Source organism: Neofelis nebulosa, chromosome 8 (assembly GCF_028018385.1).
Source record: "Neofelis nebulosa isolate mNeoNeb1 chromosome 8, mNeoNeb1.pri, whole genome shotgun sequence".
NCBI lineage: Eukaryota > Metazoa > Chordata > Mammalia > Carnivora > Felidae > Neofelis > Neofelis nebulosa.
The window spans coordinates 46,186,721-46,208,203 of record NC_080789.1 but is presented as its reverse complement, the minus strand read 5'-3'; the positions used below and the strand labels follow the sequence as shown (position 1 = coordinate 46,208,203).

At 36.7% G+C, this 21,483-nt stretch overlaps 2 protein-coding genes across 3 annotated transcripts in view; one reads left to right on the top strand and one right to left on the bottom strand.

Moving 5' to 3' along the window:
* Nucleotides 1-10,410, bottom strand: part of ZFC3H1 (zinc finger C3H1-type containing) — a 55,290-nt gene extending 44,880 nt beyond the window's left edge. Inside the window, exons 1-2 of one of the 2 annotated variants that reach the window (XM_058742032.1) lie at nucleotides 9,576-10,410; nucleotides 4,521-4,937 (exon numbers count right to left, since the gene is read on the bottom strand). In XM_058742032.1, coding sequence (XP_058598015.1) covers nucleotides 4,521-4,937; nucleotides 9,576-10,173 — 1,015 coding nt within the window. In that variant the 5' untranslated portion in view covers nucleotides 10,174-10,410. The remainder of the gene's footprint in view (nucleotides 1-4,520; nucleotides 4,938-9,575) is intronic. The other variant, XM_058742031.1, reaches the window with a different exon arrangement.
* Nucleotides 10,411-10,667: 257 nt separating this feature from the next.
* Nucleotides 10,668-20,666, top strand: THAP2 (THAP domain containing 2). Its single transcript, XM_058742033.1, has 3 exons — nucleotides 10,668-11,121; nucleotides 17,123-17,318; nucleotides 18,995-20,666. The coding sequence occupies exons 1-3, from the start codon at nucleotides 11,051-11,053 to the stop codon at nucleotides 19,382-19,384; spliced, it is 657 nt and encodes a 218-aa protein (XP_058598016.1). The 5' UTR covers nucleotides 10,668-11,050; the 3' UTR covers nucleotides 19,385-20,666.
* Nucleotides 20,667-21,483: the final 817 nt, after the last annotated feature.

Below are 21,483 nucleotides of genomic sequence, written 5' to 3'. Positions count from 1 at the left end.
GATTCTCTTCATCTCCCTCTGCTCCTCTACCCTATCTGCTTACTCTTTCTAATAAAATTAAAAAATAAATTTTTTCTTTAAATTTAAAAAGGGGTGCCTGGGTGGCTCAGTTGGTTGAGCATCTGACTCTCGATTTCACATCAGGTCATGATCCCAGAGTCGTGGCATCGAGCCCTGTATCAGGCTCCTTGCTGAGCATGAAGCCTGCTTAAGTTTCTCATCCTCTCTCTCTCTTTCTCAGTCTCTCAGGGCACCTGGGTGGCTCAGTTGGTTAAGGTCTGACTCTTGATTTCAGCTCAGGTCATGATCTGTTTGGGAGTTTTAGCCCATCAGGCTCTGTGCTGTCAGCCCAGAATCTGCTTGGGATTCTGTCTCCCTCTCTCTCTGCCCCTCCCCCACTTGCTCTCTATGTCTCTCAAAATAAATAAATGTTTTTTTAAATATATTTTAAAAATCTCTCTCTCTTTCTCTCCCCCTCTCTCCAACTCGCTCTCTCTCTCTAAAATAAAATAAATAAAAAATTTTTAAAATACTATTTAGAAAAAAGAAACAAATTTGAAAAACTAAGCAGAAAAATCTAAAAAGAATGACCAAAGTAATTTGAAAAACAAAATAAAAATGAAATACTAAAATAAAAACTATAACTGAAATTTAAAATTCAATAGGTGAGCTTCAGGCAAATCAGGCATAGCTAAGGAGAGAATCCGTGAACTGAAAGATATATGAGAAGAAACTTCACAGAATGTAGCACAGATTTACAAAGAGATGAAAACTAGGAGTCAGTCAGTTGGGCATCCAACTCTTGATTTCAGCTCAGGTCACAATCTCACAGTTCATGAGATTAAGCTCCATGTCAGAGCCTGCTTGGGATTCTCTTTCTGCCTCTCTGTCCATCCCCTGCTCATGCTCTCCCTCTCTCTCAAAGTAAAAAACCTTACAAACAAAACAAAACAAAACAAAAACCAAAGAGACAGAAACTTAAAGGAAATTAGGAGAAATGGAAGATAAAGGGAGATGATTTGATATAACATACAGATATACAGAATTCCACAAAAGAAAGAGAATGGGAAAATATTTAAGCAATAATGACAATTTTTCAGAATCAATGAAAACAAAAAGCACAACAAATGCCAAGCTGGATAAATAAAAAGAAATCTGCAATCAACACATCATAGTTAAACTACATACAGAACATCAAAGACAAAAATGGGATTTTTAAAGCAAGCAGAGAGAAAGATAAACTACCTTCAAATTAGAAACTATTAAGACTGATAGTGAACTTTTCAATATCAATAATGGAAGCCAGAAAATATCTTCAATATTTTGAGAATGTAACTAGCCAATATAGAATTTTAAACCTAGACAACTTTTTTTTTTAATTTTTTTTTTTAATGTTTATTTATTTTTGAGACAGAGAGAGACAGAGCATGAATGGGGGAGGGTCAGAGAGAGGGGGACACAGTATCTGAAACAGGCTCCAGGCTCTGAGTGGTCAGCACAGAGCCCGACGCGGGGCTCGAACTCACGGACCGCGAGATCGTGACCTGAGCCGAAGTCAGCCGCTTAACCGACTGAGCCACCCAGGCACCCCTAGACAACTATCTTTAAAAAGGGGCAAACAAAGGGGCGCCTAGGTGGCTTAGTTAAGTGTCTGACTTTTGATTTCGGCTCAGGTCATGATCTCATGGTTCATGAGTTTGAGCTTTGCATCAGGTCCTGCACTGACAGCATGGAGCTTGCTTGGGATTCTCTCTCTCCTTCTCTCTTCCCCTTCCTCTCTTGCTCTCTCTCAAAATAAATAAATAAACTTTTTAAAAGGGCAACCAGAAATAAGTTTTCCATCAAGCAGACACATTCTAAAGAAAATCCTAAAAAATTTATTTTAAGCATAAATGATTCTAGACATAGAAAAGTGAGCCAAGAAAACATTAACTATTATGAGCAAAGCTAGGCATGTACTGGCCTTTGTATACCAGGACAGGATAAAGGTCTTGATTAATTTCAAACACTGATAAGAATTCATGTTACAATTCCTAAAGGAACTAATGAGACAAGAAACTTAATATCTACCTTCCAAACTAGTAAAAGAAAAAAAAAATGTTTGAAAAAAAAAGCCCAAAAAACAAAAGAGGCAAGGAAAAAAATATATATATATCAGTAATCATGAAAAATGTGAATGGAATATATATTCTAGTTAAAGAACAAAGATTGTCAGACTAAATTACAAATGAAATCCAGTTCTATACTATGTACAAGTGACATCTGAGACATGAGGATATGGAAAGACTGAAAGAATGGAAAATGATATACAAGGCATATATACTTACCAAAAGAAAGATGGTGTGGACTGTTACCATAAGTCCTTTAGGCAGAAACATTGCTAGAGATAAAGGCCACTACATAATAATGAGAATAATGAGTCAATTCCTTATTCTCGGGGTAGTTAAAGCAAAAACTGAAAACCATAAATCCATCATCATAGTGGCTGACTTTAACCTCTCAGTAGTTAATCAAGCAGATCAAAAAATGAAGGAAGATGTGAACATAAAAAAACATATCTAACGATCCATTTATTCCTTTCAAACACACAAAGAGTTATAAAAATCAATCACATACAATAAAGCAAATCTCTACAAATAAATGACAGTAAATTCTCATTCTATCTTTCTCTAATATCTCATTCTCTGACAATATGACTGACTTAGAAATCAATAACAAAAAATACAGCTAAAGAACCTCCATGCTTGGAAGTTAAGAAACATACTTCCAAATAGCCTACAGATCAAAGAAAAACAAAACTCGCAAATATTTAGAATAAATGGCAAAAAATTACATATCACAAACAGCTGAAGTAGAAATTTCATAACTCAAAATGATCTTAATAGAAGAGAGGCTGAAAACCCCTAAGTTTAAAAAGCTATGGATTTCTTTCTAAGAAAATTTAAAAACAGGGGTGATACAACTTATAAATGCTATAATAGAAAAATGAGATTCTTAATAATAATTTTTTATAGAGGCACCTGGGTGGCTCAGTCGGTTTAGCATCTGACTTTGGCTCAGGTCCTGATCTCACCGTTTGTGAGTTCAAGCCCTGCATCGTGGTCTGTGCTAACAGCTCAGAGCCTGGACCTGCTTCAGATTCTGTGTCTCCCTCTCTCTCTCTGGCCCTTCCTGGCTTATGCTCTTTCTCTCTCTCAAAAATAAACAAACATTAAAAAAATTTTTTTTTAATATTAATAATTTTTTATAAATGTTACAACTTACAGGAAAAGGACACTTTACTAGAAAAATATGTTTTACCTAAACTGCCTTAACCAGAAATAGAAAGGATGAACAGTCAATAGTTTAAAACCTTCCCAGAAAAAAATTCTACCCAGGCCCAAACACTTCTACCAAATATCCCAGGAACAATTCTAATCTTAACTTATTCTTGAAAATAGAGGAAACCACTCCCCAGCTCATTTTGAGCATATCATAACCTTATACTAGAATTTGGCATGGGAAAAGAAGGGAAAAAATTAGCCTATAAACCCAGATGAAAAATTCTAACCCAAATATCCCTCAAGTGGGAAATAAACAAACTGTAGCACAGCCATACAATGGCACATTTAGCAATAAGAATGCACTAGTGATACATACAATAACAAGGATGAATCTGAAATACACTATTAAATGAAAGAATCCAGAATCAAAAGGCAATATATCGAACGATTCCATTTATATGACATTCTGGAAAAGGCAAAACTATAAGGACAGAAAACCCATCAGTAGTTACCTGGTAGGCTGGGGGAGGAAGGAATTGATTGCAAAGGGACATGGGGGAATCTGTGAGAGGTGACAAAACTGTTCTACATCTTAATTGTGGTCGCTGGCAATGGTTAGCCAACTGCCTGTATTTCTCAAAACTTAAAGAACTATACACTAAAAAGGCTAAATTTTACTGCATATAATTTATACCTTCATAAAAAAGAGAAAAAGAAAAAATTAGCAAATCCAACCCAGAAATGATGTATCACGAACTGGAATTATCCCAAGAATACAAAGGTGGTTTAACAGTACAAAAATATAATCCATTACACTAATAAATTAAAGGAGAAAAATACATGTTCTTCTCAATAATGAAGAAAAAAGATACGATAAACTTCAACATCCATTCATGCTGAAAATGTCAAACAATAGGGGGAAAAAACTTTTTACTCAATAAAGGATATCTCTAAAAAACCTAACATCATGTGAAAAGTAAATATCTAAAGCATTCCTTTAAGGTAGGGAACAAAGGTGTCTACATTATTGCTTATTTTAAAAAATATATTAGAAGTCTTGACCAGCATGTAAGGCCAAAAAAGAAAGATCAGAATGAATCTAAACCTATCATTATTGAATAATGACTGTCTATCTAGAAAGTGCAAGAATTCACAGATGAGGTATCAAAACAATTTCAATGAAACACAGCACCAAAATGACTAGTTACCCCATAAAGAAAGAATCTTAGTACTAATTGAAATTTTTTATTCCATTACCTTGACTAGGTTCAGTAGTGTCAGATTTCAGGGAAAGCTGTTTTGTTCCATCTTTAACTTTTTTCAACCGGTTCTTATCCCCTGGTAAAGTCAATTTTTGCCTGAGTGGTTTTAATTCAAATGCCTGAAAAGTTTTGACCTGCGTTTTCTCCTCAGGAGCTACTTCTTTACTTGGGTCCTTTGTAATACTGACATTATCAGTGCTTGTTTGGTCCTCAAAGTTCAATGTTTTAGGATCTTCCTGCACATTCTCTTCTTTGCTACTCAAAGCTAGTTTTTCATCCTTATTGATGCACTCTAGTTCCAACTGTATCTGCTTATACTTCAAAAGTAAGTCTTCAAAAGTTTCTTCCCCACAGTTTTCACTTTTAGATGAATAATTTTGTTTTCTTGATGGAGATCTTCCAAAACTTTTGGCTGAACAGCATATTAAGGAAACCAGTTTCCAAAATTTTTCCAGTAAATTTAACAAAAACACATTAAGTTATAGATTAATTGCCTGTTATATCTGTTTTTCAAAAAAGATGAATTGGTAGTTTCAAATTACTAAAGTCCATTCAACGTATGTGCTAATGCCCACTTTCATTATGCGCCCATATTTCAAATTGAATAAGTAACCACATAAAATAATCCACTTAGAAAATCACTAATGTCAGTTGTTACCCACAGTAACTACAGGTATTCCAACCACTTAGAGGTCTACAGCAGCCTTCCTTCTGAGGTTATCAGAAAAAGCCATAATATGCTGGATGTTAAAAATTCCTTTCTGAAAGAAGAGGAGGAACTGGTTTGTCACAGGTGTGGATAATTTACCCTTCAGATAATCAGAAGGAAACATTTCTTTTAGTTTCTTCTCAAGTCTCAAATTTAAAAAAAAAAGAGATGAAAAATGAACATTGACAGCTAATAGCTAAAACTAGTTTATAAATAGCAAACATTTTCTTAAATACCTAGTACATAACAATCTTAGAGCTCCTCAAATATACTAATATCCAACATATGCACAACTAAGACAATGAAGGCAGTTATACTATAAAAAAATAAAATCTTTCAATAGCATTCAAAATGTATTTTGTAAACTAATTTGTCCCTGAAGATAAGGATAACTACCAAATTTTTTCTTCTTCTCTAACAAGTGATACACAGAACATAACTTTTTCCTTGGAAATGGCTACAAAATTCCAATACTATTCTTATTCAAAATAATTAACATAGGTGAAAATTGCTATCCCTCACTTCTGCTAGAAATTAACAAGATTTAAAGACAAGTACTTTATGTGATTTTAATACAATATGTCCTTTATAGATCATTTAAACTGGCTAGGATATAACATTACAGTTCCCTAAAGATGATTCCTCTGTTTAACAATTTACAGGACAATCAGCCTCCAGATATTGTTCAATTTCCCTAATAATTAATAGAAGAATGGGAATCACCACCAAATATTGTTTTTTCACCAATAATTTTAGAAACTAAACCAGCATTACCACTTAATCTCAACATCTTAACAGTTCTACAGCAAAACTGTTTTAGTAAATCTTTGGACCTCTGATCTAACCTCTGCAGAGCCAAGTTTCTTGAAAGAATAGTAGTTTCTCATTATCTTACTCTTCAAACGAAATCTAGATTCTGCTGGCTGAGTTTGTTTATCCACCGTGTTTTCAAACTTTATTTCACCTGACCTCTCTGCAGCTTTGGACACTGCAAACCACTTCTCTCTTGGCTTCCATAACCCCACTTTCCTCCTGTTTCCCTACCTTCTTTTTTCCTTTAAGTCTTCATGACTCCTTTCTAACTCCGCAATAATGGTGCTCTTCAGTAAGCTCTATTTCAGCCTCTTTCACTTTTCCTTTTGAGCATTCTAATGCACTCCCATACATTTACACAATACAAGGGAGAAGTCTTGCCTCATGATAGATATTTGGGGTTTTATCTCCCACAAGCCACCTCCCACTCTGTTGCCGCACTAATAATCTTTCTAGAACACAAATCTGATCAGATCTCTCCCCTTGTTTAAATCTCATTAAGAACAGAGTCCAAAATCCTTACAATGGCATATATAATGCCTCATGATTTGACCTGTACTTCCTTTCCAATCTTACAATTTCCCCGTTAATCACAATCATGCACAGCTTTGTATTTAGATTTTTCGGTTCTTCAAACTGACCCCAATTCAAAATTGAAATGTCACCTCCTATGTGAAGCTAGAGCATTATTTGCTCCCCTAACCCACATTACTCTTTGTACATGAATTTACTAATTAGCTGCATTTACATCTCACTTTTCAGTAGAGCCATCTAAAGGCACAACCACAGTGATTAAAAAAAATAAAACTAAAGACCTTGGAAAAAATCGATTTGTAGAGGAAAAAGATTCAATACACTGACAAAAAAATAAAAGAAAAATGAGGAAAAGTAATTCAGTTACAACTGTAACTAAGTAATCTCCATCAACGCTAAATGAAATCTATTTCTAATATAGGACAACTAGGATGAAGCCAACATTTAAAAGATTTAATTTTAAGCTAGTTAAAATGCAATTTCTACCTCAGATCTGGTTTAAAAAAAGAACTGCTATTCAACCTTTACAACTGCAGGTGAAAATGAAATGACTTTTACTGATGAGAGACACTGGCCTAATTATGTTAGCTCTCATCAGATTAGAAAGTGTAAAACAGTAGTCATCCAAAGGAAACATGCTAAGACTGAATGAGCATTTGTCTATCACTAAGAAAAATTTTAAATGAATGACAATGAAAATAAGTGCCACAATAGAATCTGGTTCATTCTACCTTTTTAAAGCTGCAATCAGCATACCTCAATCATTACAGAAAAAGAGTTAAAAAGCAAAATAAAACAAAAAAAAAACAAAAAACTTGTACTCATGTTACTTTACTTCCACATTAATTACAGAAATGAACCACAGTATAACCCTTCTTCTTCTTTTTTTTTTTTGTAAATTCTACCCCCAACATGGGGCTCAAACCTATGACGCCAACATCAAGAGTCACATGCTCTAATGACTGAGCCAGCCAGGTTTCCCATAACCCTTATTCTTTCTTAATGTAATATCTGCAAAATTAAAATGTCATTATTATAATTGCACAGTGAAATATAGGAATAAACCTAAGTAAAATCTTGGTATTAAGAAATTTGAATTAATAAATATTTGTATGACAAATTTTGTTTGCTCACATCATATAAAAGTAGTTGGAAACTATGTTTTCCTTCACAAATTCTTACAAAGACTATCAACCCTAGGGTGGATTAATGATACTTCATGAGGAAAACAATGAGCAGAGGATCAAAATAAGCATCCTTTTCTTAAGAGCAGCATCTGTGAAAAGAAAAACAGCAAGACAGCTCATTTCTGGTAAGTTACTACAGAAATCAGATTGGATATATTCTTGTGCTTTTTCACATCATATGCCTGTTTACTAATAAAAACATAAGCTTAGCAATGAATAAAGGTATATGTGACAGAGGCCAAATTGGTATTGAATGAATGGACAAAAAAAAAGCAAAGGCAGGAGCTGGGCAAACCCCCTTCCTCACCACCTTCTCTAATACAATTAGATGAAGAAAAAACTCTGCTCCCACAGTACTTTTTACATACCTCAATACGAACTGCTTTATATTAAATTATATTTACTCACGTTTGTCTCTCCAACACAAATTCCAAACTTCCTCTCTTGTATTCTTAAAAAATATACATATATGTACTTAAACATCCTGTTTTTTAGATTCAGAATCGACAATAAATCCTTCATTAAAAAAATATCTTAGGCAGAGTTCTTTTCTTCTTCTTTTTTTCTTTTTTTTTGAAAGAACATCCTCTTTTTAAAAGTTAAATATCTACATGATTTTCTTTGAAATGAGCCTGGGATGCTCCTAACCCAACTTCTGGTGGCAAAATTAAGTTTTTTCTGGGCACTAGCATCAGAAGTTGCTACTTCTTCCCTAAACTTACATTTCTTGTCCCCTTTATATCCTAAAATCTGGGGAAAACCATCTGGTCCTAAATATTCTATAAAAATAATGTTGCATGTCTTCCAAACACATGTCATTGCACATAAGTTCCAAATATAATTAATGTTATAAAATCATTACACTATAGAAATTACAACCAGTAATAACTATACTTAGTAAACTATTTTAATGCAGTTATCATGAAATAAGACTTAGTTCTACAAATTCATAAACTAGCAAACCTTCAGATGACTAATTCCCCAGTATAAATCTTAAGGAAATTTAGGACTGTTAAAGATTATGGGCTTAGAGATGACAAAAACCAGGTATTTTGCTATTTCCCTTCTCAACCTCCCCATAATCTCCACCCTCCCATATACTCCATGGCTTCCAATATATTAAAATTAAAATGCTGTTTGTCTTCCTCTAACCTACATTTGTCAGCACTGAGTTACAAAATGTCCAAAAAGTGAACATAGAGAAGGCGGTAAAGTTTTACTAAAAGTTTACGAATTTGAAACCTCTGAATTAACAGACTTGGTAAAGCTACCGGTCTTTTCCCTGTCCCCCACTTTAAAAGGCAGCAATGTGTAAGAATCAATCAAGAATGGTAAAGCAGAATCACAAATAAAAACTGTAGAATTACGCAGAATGGAACTTTACAATTTTCAATGCCAAAGTTCAATATGGTATAAGCAACACTATTCCCCAAACTGACTCTTTTTTTTCCCCTCTAACAATCTAAATCAACCTCACATACAAACAAATGCTAATGAAACCTAGGCTTCTGATGTACTATTACAAATGTGATTTTAGACTTTCTTGTATTTCACTAACTTGGTGCCAACCCATACACGTTTACATTAAAAAGCAATAATACACCCAGTAAACCAATCTTAAGAAACCAGACTCTATAGTGTGACACATGGGGATCACCAAAGAGCAACTTACTTTTAGTATATTGACACTGACAAATAAGCGGTTCTGATGGTTCAGAAAAGTTACTCATCTCATAGACCTAATAATGACGCTAAAGGGAACTTTGTTAAGTGACACACCCAGGGCGGACCGCCACGTTAAGGATACAACTCTTCCGAGGTGGAGAGGGCTCTCGCCAGCCCTGACTGCTGCTGAATCCGGATCCTGCTCCTCCTCCCAGAGGAGGTCTGCCCCCCGACTTGCCTCCTCGCTCACCCCCTCCTCGCCCCCGACTCCAGCGACTTCCACCCCGGTACGGCCTGCCTCGAAAGCGGAAACGGTCCAAGGCGATGTGGCTCCGTTCCCAAAAGGACGGTCGGGGGCTGCTTTCGGACAGCGAGCTCGAAGGCATCCGCACGGAGGGCGGGTGAGACCGGAACGGCTCTTTGGGTCGGTAGCTGCTGTGTCCCCTGAGGTGGCCCCGCTCCGACGCGTGCCGCGAGCGTGAGAAATTCCTCAACTGCTGCTGAGAAGAGGACGACGACGAGGAGGAGCCACCGCCTCCGCCAGATCCACCGCCCCGGGCCGGGTGAGGAGGCCTTCGCCGTGGATACGGTAACAGCCCGCCGCCACTGCTGCTGCTGCTGCTCCGGCTCCGTATCTGGCTGTTGTTATCATCGTCGCTGATTTCCCCATCTTCTAGCTCCCCTTCTTCCTTGGGCGAGAGGCCACTGGAGGCCGGGGCTGGAATATCTGCGGTCGCCATCCCGGGAGCAGCGCCTTCCACACAACCTTAGCCCTCCGTCCGGGGATCCGCCCGACAATTGCCTTCCTCCTCGGTTCCCTTTTTTTCTAACGGACCCGGTCGGTGCGGCCTTACCCTACTCGGACACCTAGCGGGCTTTGCTCCCCAACTTCCCCGCACCCCAGCTCTTTCTCGCCGGACCGTCGCAATCCAGTTCCCTTCCCTAGCGCCCCCTTGCTCCTCCGCGCTCGGGGCTCTTCCGCCTCGCGAGAAAGGGGCTCTGGAAGTGGCTCGCCCGTGACGTCGCTTCCTGCGGCACGCAGGAAACAAGGCTTCCAGTTCACGCGATAATAATCCGGACAACGCGATTCTCAGTGGGACTTGTAGTCTTTCTTCTCTCTCCCTTCGGGTTTGTCCTTCTAACCCATAGCTCACACCCACCGCGGGCTCGGGATTGGGATATCTGGGTGCGTGGCGGGGTGGGTGGGCCCGTTCTTAGTCTTGGCCGCAAGAGTTTCATAGTGATGGGGGGGAGGGCAAGAGACACCTTTCTAACTGCTCTGAGGTCGGCTGCCAAAGAGACGCAGTAGTCCCACTCCCTTTTGGGGGCCGGGAGGGGGTGGCTTTTGTCCGCCATGTTAGTGAAGGTAGACGAAGGAGATCGGAGGTCCAGGACCATCTGCTCTGCTGGCTGAAGTCCGCCATATTAATAAAGAGACAGAAGGTTGACACCACCACCCCCCCAAATACACACAACCCGTCTTTCCCACCCCGTTCCCACGACTCCTGTCGGTGGGCCCTTCCCCTGCCTCGCTTGCCTAGCCTTTGCGCGAAGGAAGCGTAGCAGCCAGCGCCTCAGAACAGGCTTAAGACCGCGCCGAATGAGGGGGAAAGGGAAATGCCGACCAATTGCGCCGCGGCGGGCTGTGCCACTACCTACAACAAGCACATTAACATCAGCTTCCACAGGTAACCTGGGCAGGGAGTGGGGGTGCCGGAAACGGGAGCTCCTAGATTGGGTGTCGCTTGTGTGGAAGGAACAAGAGGATTCTACTAATTCTGAAGACTTCACTACCTAGCTGGTAGCAGGGGAGCATCATTTATGTCCGCCCTTTGTGTGTGTTTCTCAAATACGCCCAATTTTTCTGTCACTTCAGGGAAGGTTTACTCACTTTGTACAAGAAATCCAAGTTCTGTGTGGTGGCTACCCCTTAGAGAAAAAGTGAGAGGAGAATATCTTAATTTTCTGTTCTTTCATGTATTAGACTGGGCCTTGACATGAATGATGCCTTAAAAGGAAGCGAAACCTTCCTGTTCAAGTCCGCAGTCACCTTAAAAGCCTGCTGTGTGCTTTCATCAAAGTTAGGAAATTGTCACGAGCTGAATTGGCAGGGGAAGCATTTCGATTTCAGTCACATAACAGTTAACTGCGGAGGAGTTGAGTCATCATTGATAGCTAAAGAATTAAGCGATGTTAATGAAAGTGCAAAAGATAAGCTTTCTATTCTTAACGGAACAGTAATAAAAAGAACTTACATTTTGCTTTTCCTCCGATTGCTGGAAGAGCGATCAAAATTTAGTTCTGTCACATCAGAACTCTTGAAAACATTTTGAACACTGCATGAGATATAATAGGTACTCTGTAAATGTTTACCTTTGTAATATGCAAGTGCCTGCCATGTGCCTGAAGAAGCATTAAAAGAAAGTTAAGCGCAAATAGTTCTGATTTTATATATCTCACAACTTAACACGATCTTAGAATGTGGAAAACTATAACCTTGACCCTTTCCCTACCTAATTATGACTAAATGCCCCTCTTATTAAAAACTGCTGCTTTAAAAAAGTCCTTGTGATGTTTCTGATTTTCAGCTATTTGATGGAAACGTAGCACTTCATTCATTCATTCATTCATTCATCAAATGTGTACAGAGTTCTCATTTGCCTGACATAGTGCTAGGGATCTAGAAAATTCTTACACCTTGAGTTTAGCCTGTAGTGAGAAAGAAAGACATAATTATGGGTCAGTGCCACAGTAGAGATACTCGGGGATACCTAACTAAGCCTTAGTAAGTCAAAGAACACTTCTCAGAGGATGTGAAATTTCAGATAATACCAAAAGATGACAGAGATTTAGTCCTGTGTGCTACTTCACAGATTTCTCATTTACCCAGTAAGTGTTTGAGAAGACGTGAAGGTTTTTAAAAGAAAGACATGATTAGATTTGCATATTAAAAAGCCATCTGGCTGCAGTGTGGAGAATTATTTGACACTTAAAGTGCTGGTCAAGCATCATCAAGAGATGAATTTGATGAGAAAGGAGCTTATTACACAATGTTAATTTACCTACTATTTCTTTCACAGAGAAATTCTGCTATAATGTCAACTGAGCTAAGCAATATACTTCATTGCTGGCACAACCAGCAGTAAATTAGACGAGGTGAGAGTTACAGAGAAAAAAACAGAAACTTGCAGTAAAACAAGAGAGAGTCCACCAGTAGCCTAGACTAGAGTGGTACTGACAGAGATGAAAGAAGTGGACAGATTTAAGAAATATTCGAGTTAGGGGCGCCTGGGTGGCTCACTCGGTTAAGCGTCTGACTTCGACTCAGGTCATTATCTCACAGTTTGTGGGTTCGTGCCCTGTATCGGGCTCTGTGCTGACAGCTCAGAGCCTGGAGCCTGCTTCAGATTCTGTGTCCCCCTCTCTCTGCCCCACCCCTGCTTAAGCTCTGTCTCTCAAAAATGAATAAACATTAAAAAAATAACATTAAAAAATTTTTTTAAAGATTTTTGAGTAGAAACTACCGTGTTTGGTAATTTGATGTGGAAGATGAGGGAAAGAGGAGTCAAGCAAGGCACCAATAATATTGAATGTTTAAGAGATACACAGTGATACAGTAACATGCATACCTGACCATTTTTCTTCCTATGAAATTAGCATTTTCATGTGTAACCTCAGAAATTTAGATCTTAATATTATAATAAATTACATTCCTATTTCACAAATACAATGTCTGACTAACTTCTAGGATGTTGGTAGACGTCTTTATCCCCATGTACAACTTATGTTGCCTCAACTTACTGTCTCCATTTTTATCTCTTAGCCCACTGCAGTCTAAGTCTCCCCAATAATCTTCTGAACTTCTCTTGCTGAGTTGTCATTTTTGTGTTTCTTTTTTATGGCATGTGATCATTTCTTCCATGAAATACTCTCTACTTTTGAATTATTTGACACTACTTTTGTGATTTTTGTCTTTGATCTGTTTTCTCTGCCAGCCCCTTTCTCTGCACCCTGACCTAGGTCTTACCACTATTCTCAAAAAGATTTCAACTGTTCTGTGGTCTCAGCTAACACTTAATCCATGATGCCTCCCAAATCAATATCTCCAGTCCAATCTTTCTAATGAGTTCTAGACCCCATAGGACAAGTGTCTCAGTATTTGCCTGTTCTTTCTTCAGTTCCTTGGGTTCAACATTTCGAAACTGTACTAATGAGCTTGCTCTTCCCCCACACCGACACCACTTCCCTTAACCCCTTTCTCAGTAAATGAAAACACTATCCACCCAGAAGGTGGTAGGTCATCCTCCCTTGACTTCTCACCATTCCCTCTTGATTGGATTATTACAACAGCCTTTTAACTGGTTCACTGCTTCTATTCATACACTACTAACCTCTCTCTATAATCGTAGCTGTGTTGCTAAAGGTTTAACAACAGGATCTCCAGGGAAAGAGGATAGCCCTGATTGATAGTATTTGCCCAATTTCCATGATATAAATACTCCTACCATGACTAGTTTCAAGTTACCAATATGACATGACTGATCATAGAGTTGGGAATAAATGTGCAGTACCACACTGTTCTATAGCAATCATACCACACAGATATAACAGACATAAATAACTTCAAGAATATAGATACAGTAATTAAGAAATGATGGGTTTCAGTATTTATTACCTTTGTTCTTAATTGCAAATATACCTAATTTTTAATGACTGTGTTCAACAGCTAGTTAAGATATGTTAATAATCAGCTCTCTAAATTAGGCCTTTAAAAAATAAAAAAATAATAAATTAGGCCTTTAAAAGGCTTACCAGTGCCATTTTGGATAGAGTTCAAAATTACTCTTTAACCCAGAAGGCCCTCCAACATCATTTCATGTCATAACACTCTTCACTGTCCCCAAGCTAAAACTCTTCACTATTCCCACCGTAAATTCCCTGGCTAATTCCTAACTCAAAGTGTCCTGACTAGATTAGCTCTTACCCTTTTATGACACTCATGACACCTGTAATTATTTTTGTATTCATAAATAGCCCCTATTTAGTATTTAATGTATACAATGCACTGGGCTAAGCATTTACTCACATTATCTAATTTATTCCCTAGAAATGTACTAAGTACCATTATTACTCCAATTATAGATGATAAAACTGAGACCTAAAAAGGTTAAATAACTTGCCTAAAGTCACCCAGCTATTACATTGAAGGCACCAGGATTGGCACCTTGATTTGACTCCAGAGACTATACCCTCAGCCACTCTTTTATTGCATCAAGCCATTTGATTATGTACCCTTCCCATTACTATATGCATAAAAACTAACCCCATTAGCTTGCACATTCATTGATTCATTGAGAAAGTTCATTGAGTGCTTGCTTAACAGGATAAAGTAGTGAAAAACAGCTCCTAACCAGGAGAAACTTATGATCTAGGAGTGGAAATAGAAAAGTAAACAATTAGAATACAATGATATTTTGTATGATACAGGAACACCTTATTCATTCCATGAACAATTTCCTTAGGAAGATGGGATTCCTAAATTGAATCTTAAGGAAGGAAAATTGACTCGTTAAGGTTCAATTATGCCTTGGTTTCATAATTAGGGAGCTAGTTTTAAAAAAAGCAAAGGGTATCTGGCTGGCTCAGTTGGTAGAGCATGCGACATTTGATCTCAGGGTCTTGAGTTCAAGCCCCACATTGAGTGTGGAGCCTATTTAAAAAAAAAAAAAAAAAAGCTTTCTACAAAGAGCTAAAGAAATTAAAAGGTTGAAAAATAATTTTGAAAGATAGCCTTCATATATCTGAAGAGTCTTAAAGCAATGATAATACAATGACAGTACTTAATTTGTTCTGTATCTTTATTGAGGCCCAAACAAGAAATGTGCTTGTAAACTAAAGCTTGACTTTTAGCTTAGGCCCCAGGAAACATTTCCAAACCACTAAATATTGGAACACAGTAGATAAATTCTCCATCAGAGGTTTCTAATGAAATAGAAAAAACTTACATACATGAAAGCGAACTGTAGAGTGACATACAAATGTTATCTTCAGATTAGGGTATTTTTGGGTGGGGGGATAGGAGATGGAAGGGTACTTACAGTAAATCGGGGTTTTCTTCTATGCCCCTTAGTGCTGGCAATTTGAGCAAACCTAAATATCTAATCTAGCTAAAGCTATTGTTACCTAATCAAGCTTCACTTGGGAGCTTCTAACGTGATTTTTTTTTTTAATGTTTTTATTTATTTTTGAGACAGAGAGAGACAGAGCATGAGCGGGAAAGGGGCAGAGAGACAGGGAGACACAGAATCTGAAGCAGGCTCCAGGCTCTGAGCTGTCAGCACAGAGCCTGACGCGGGGCTTGAACTCACAGGCTGTGAAATCGTGACCTGAGCTGAAGTCGGACGCTTAACCGACTGAGCCACCCAGGCGCCCCTAACATGTGATCTTTTAACATGATTTTAATGGTTCTTTTTAAACACTAGTCAGTTCATTATTAATACTTAAAGGATTAATCAAACTAAAGAAGAGCTCAATTCAAACTTATGTGAACGTTGATTCTTATGTTTTCAAGTCAGTCAGTACAATGGCCACTAGAATTTTGGGGCAGTGCCCTACAATTTTCTCTTCCTACCAGGTATACACTGGTACATATCAGTATATTTTATACTTAAAATAAATATGAAAGGGAAAACATTCCTGCTGGGCTTGACAGCAGCATTTTACTTTTTGGAATAATTATGCTTTCTACTACAGAGCTTAAGAGTTCTTTTTTTTTTTTTTTTAATATGTGTAGTTAGGGGCACCTGGGTAGCTTAGTCAGTTAAGCGTCCAACTCCTGATTTCAGCTCAGGTCATGATCTCACAGTTTTGTGAGTTTGAGCCCTGCGTAGGGCTCTGCACTGACAGTACAGAGCCTACTTGGGATTCTCTTTCTCCCTCTGCCCCTCCCCCCAAAAAAAATTAATAAATAAGCTTAAAAATATATGTGTGTAGTTTAACTACATGGACGTAATATAGTAAATTTTAATTTATGTATTCTGTTTCATAGCAATTAAGCAAATATTTATTGGGCCTCTAGTGTTTGCAAGGCTCTGTGCTAAGTGTCAAAGATAAATAGATGATATAATGATCCCTGTCCTCAAGAAATTTATAACCTACTTTTATTTCACTGGAAATTTATTAAAATGGAAAAATTCCTAAACAATGTGTTAAGTGTCACAATGAACAAACACAGAGGAAGGAATACCAGAATCTGTCTAGGCTTTCCTTGATAAAATTTAATCTGCAGGTATTTTGTCTTGACCGTGTGCATCAGCAGCACATCACAGCATTGTGAATTACTCCTGCTTAAAATGGTTCTATATAACCTCGATCTAAATCAATAATAGTCTTGTATTTTTACTGCCCATGTTAAGGACTGTGGGGGGGGGGGGAGGAAGAAAGGTCTCTTAAAAATCCTGAAAAATCAAAATAAAACCACTCAAGTCAGTTTTTGAGTAATTTTTTTGCCAACTTATAAAAATTAGCATGAATTGGTTTCTGTTTCAGTGTCTGGATATTAAAATGTTTTATGTAAATGGAAGACACTTTAAATCAGCATCTTTTAAAATTTCTTTTAACCATTTAGGTGCAACCAGAAGTGTAATAGTTGGAATTTGAGTTGCCCTTTTTTTTTTTTTTTTTTTAAAGGTTTCCTTTGGATCCTAAAAGAAGAAAAGAATGGGTTCGCCTACTTAGGCGCAAAAATTTTGTGCCAGGAAAACACACTTTTCTTTGCTCAAAGCACTTTGAAGCCTCCTGTTTTGACTTAACAGGACAAACTCGACGACTTAAAATGGATGCTGTTCCAACCATTTTTGATTTTTGTAACCATTTAAAGTCTATGGTAGGTAACATTACTTTTCTTTTACCCATTTTTACCATTTTTAGTACCCATTCTTTTTTGCTTGTAAAGTGGGACCATTCAGAATACATGGAAATTCATATATAATGATCTGCCTCAAGAAAGTTGCAAAACTTCCTCTTTTGCAGTAAAGGTGCAGGCTAGAGACCAGGTCTCCCTAACTCCAATATTTTTTCCCCATTCCAAACTGTTTTTACTATATTGGGATTTTACATTATTTCCAGTCATTATCAATAATTGAACCAATGATAAAACTGAGAAATCATGAGTAATGAAACCTCCAGCATCATTCTGCTCTGATTTTAAGGTAACATTTAAAATGTGTGCAAAGAACTTTAAGAATAACACACCCAAAGAATACAAGAGTTACACTAAAGAATATAAGTTCAGAGGAAAGCATAACAAAGATTCATAGAGCTCAGGCATTTAGGCTGGCTTGAGCTTGGAGTTTGGAACTTAAGAGAGGGTTCTTGACCTTGCACAGAACAATTACGATAACATGATGAGAACAAAAGCCAGTGGGTTGAGGGGTAAGTAGAAAATAATCAAATGTTAGCAAGTGATATGTAAAAGGAAAGAGAATTAAGGCACATGATGAATGTATTAGAACAACGTTTTATATAGCTAGGCAAAATCTGGTCAGAGAGGAAAATTTATTTGTCCACAAATGAATCCCTATATGTTTTAATGTTTGTTCAGTCAATAAAAAACACAAAGTTATGAGGTTATGACATACCCTCGGAACTGGAAGTGGTTTAGTATTGTGAGTATAAATCAAGATGGTGAATGGCAGGAGTGAGATCCTAAATAGTAAGTTTGCCATGTTTTTTCTTTATATAGTTAGGCAAAGAGGAATTTAGCTAGTTACAGAAACATCAAATCTGTTAGAAAAATTATTCTGGTGGCAGAATATGAATTAAGATCAGAATAAGGCAGGCATCAATAAAGAAGTTTCTAATATCCTCAAGCCAGATGTGATGTATGGGCCTGATGTGGACAGTAGCATTAAGAATGATGAAGAGGGAAAGATTCATGATAGAGATATTTAGGAGGTAGAAATAATGGGACTTGATGAACAATCAAATGAAAAACATAAAGGGAAAAAAGGTCCTCAGGGTCCTTGGGTTTGGGTAAAAAGTTCCTAGCCAGATTTTAAATCCTTGAATGGAAGATGTAACTGAACAATTAATAAGTAAATCTATTCAGGAGCTTGATACTTGGAAATAATTTAAAATATTACCAAATTGAAAGAATAGGATGTACCTAAAAAAGAGTTTAAATCACTATCACAGATAAAACAAATGTTTAAATACATTACATTGGCCTTAGTGAGAAAATTGCAAAAGGTTTTAGAGTTTCCATAGAATCATACTCAATAACTTGAAAGAGACCTTGGTAGTCCATTGTCTATTTTCTAATAATATTCACATCCGTCTGAAGAGAAAACACAAAAAGAAATAAATAAATGGGGCTAATTCAACAAGTTGAGAAACTTGAATCCATGATTATACGAGATGGGCTGTTGATGTTGCCTATCAAACTTTTAAAATCAGTTTTTAAAAGAGAGGTTTAATTACGTGTATACATAACAGGATAAAATTCACTTATTTGTGATATTCCATCATTTATGTTCAACCCTTTGATTTTATTTGGCTTAGAAACTCAAGTCAAGGAATCTTTTGAAGAAAAACAACACTTGTACTCCAACAGGACCATCTAATTTAAAATCAAACATTAGTAGTCAGCAAGTACTGCTTGAACACAGTTATGCTTTTAGGAATCCTATGGAGGCCAAAAAGAGGATAATAAAACTGGAAAAAGAAATAGCAAGCTTAAGAAAGAAAATGAAAACTTGCTTACAAAAAGAACGCAGAGCAACACGGAGATGGATCAAAGCCACGTGCTTGGTGAAGAATCTGGAAGCAAATAACATATTACCTAAGGGTACATCAGAACACATTTTACCAACTGCCTTAAGCAGTCTTCCTTTGGAAGATTTCAAGATTCTTGAACAAGAGCAACAAGATAAAACATTATCAATTCTCTAAAACAGGCTAAGAATACCTTCATTTAAGATTAGCCTACATAAAACTTGATGCCCATCCTTCATTCTCTTCAAAGGTAAAGATATTTAAGGAAATTATGCCAAAATTGGGTATTTAATAAAGTTTTACTTGAACTAACATTATTACTGTATAATTCCTGAAGATTTGATTACAAAAAAAATGGAAACTTTTTATGAAAATTTTATTTGAAAAAGAATGAAAGTGCCTTACATGAGAATTATGTACTTAAAAATTTTGCTAGGGAATTGTATGTTTGCAAGATGTTTTGTGTTTTTGTCTTTTAAGGCTACTTTTAAAGAACTATCTATGACAATGTGTTTAATTTATATTAGAAAAACAGGGGTTTTTTTCCTATAACAATGTTAGGATATTACATTCTAAATAGGATGCTAAGTGGGAGTTAACCAACATTAAATATGACTTTAAAACTGCTGGGTTTTGTATTAATTATTATTGGCACTGTGATCTGGAAATTTTATAGGAAAAAAAGATATACAAGGCAAGTTCTTTTATTTAAACTTTCTGTATCTGCTTACCAATAAAAGTGTGCTAATCATGGCCTCCCTCATAAAAATATTAGCTTTTAAAATAGATTGTAAAATATTTCGAAAATAATATTTTGAATATGAAGTACTCTGGAGTCATCCAAGCAAGGTTAAGACCTCAAGTACCTCAGACTAGTAAAAACTGGTAGCTGATTATATGTTGTGAAATAATCCAGATGTTGTGATCTAGCTTTTACCTTAGTTAAACAAAAAGATAAATCTATACTATTTTTCTCATAATAAAAATATTACATTTTTGATTCCAAAATGTATGCATTAGACAACATGATACAAAGTTCCATATTAGGAATATGTTCTCTACCCCCATGTATGTTGGTACTGAAACTCTTAAGCTTTTTTTTCTCCATAACCCCACAATAGGATTTAATAACAGAAGTACTTACTATATACCTTCACAACTTATAACTTAAAATGGAATCAATTTATCGTATATATCAGCTTGCTTTTATCTCCTTTTTTAGTGAGTCAAATAGAGCAACTGTACTGCATAAGGGAAGTGAAATGTATTTTCTGTAAAAATACTGTGTCCAGGGGCACCTAGGTGGCTCTGTGGGTTAAATGACCTACTCTTGATTTTGTCTCAGGTCATGGTCTCATGGTTCATGAGTCCAAGCCCCACATCGGAGCCTGCTTGGAATTCTGTCTCTTCCTCGTGTGCATGGTCTCTCTCTAAAATAAATAAACTTTTTAAAAAAATATATGTGTCTGATAAAGCTATGCAAATACTATTTTACAAAACAATCTGAGAACTATTCTTATAGTTGCCTCTTGACTAATTAAAAGAGTTCACATTATTTCACCAGATAAATTGTAATTTTAATAAGAACGCTTTCCTTCAAACAGCTTTGGGCAAATCACATTAAGTTTATTAATGTGTAATCAAGTTATTCAATCCTAGTTCAAGCTTCTGACACTACCATATGAAAGTAGCATATACCTAACCATAATTGCTATACCTTTTTCCTTTAAAGTAATGGCTATTTTGTAAAAAAAAAAAAAAAAAAAATGGGGGGAAATTTTTTTGTTGTTTTTGTTGTGATGGTGTTTTTTGTTTTTTTGTGTTTTTTTTGGTGACATTTGCTTGGATCCTAGCAATAGTCTTTTTTACCGTATTAGCAACCTGTCTTTCAATAGGGAATGCCTCCCAAGCAACTGGATTTCACAAAGGCAAAAGTAAGAAAAGGCTGTTTTAGTTATATCAGGCATTTAAATATTTATGAAAATCTTTTTGTGAATATTGGAAGCCTTGTTAGTCATTTTATCTTAAATATTGGATGTAGCTCCTTGGAATTGTCATTACATGTTTGTTTGTTTTTTTAATATGGTTCCAAATATCTCTTTGCTTACTGACCATAACCTTATGCCTCAAAATAAGTTGAGCAAATAATCATTTAAACATAACTGTGTTGGGGCGCCTGGGTGGCTCAGTCAGTTAAGTGTCCAACTTCGGCTTAGGTCATGATCTCACGGCTTATGGGTTTGAGCCCTGCGTCGGGCTCTGCACTGATAGCTCAA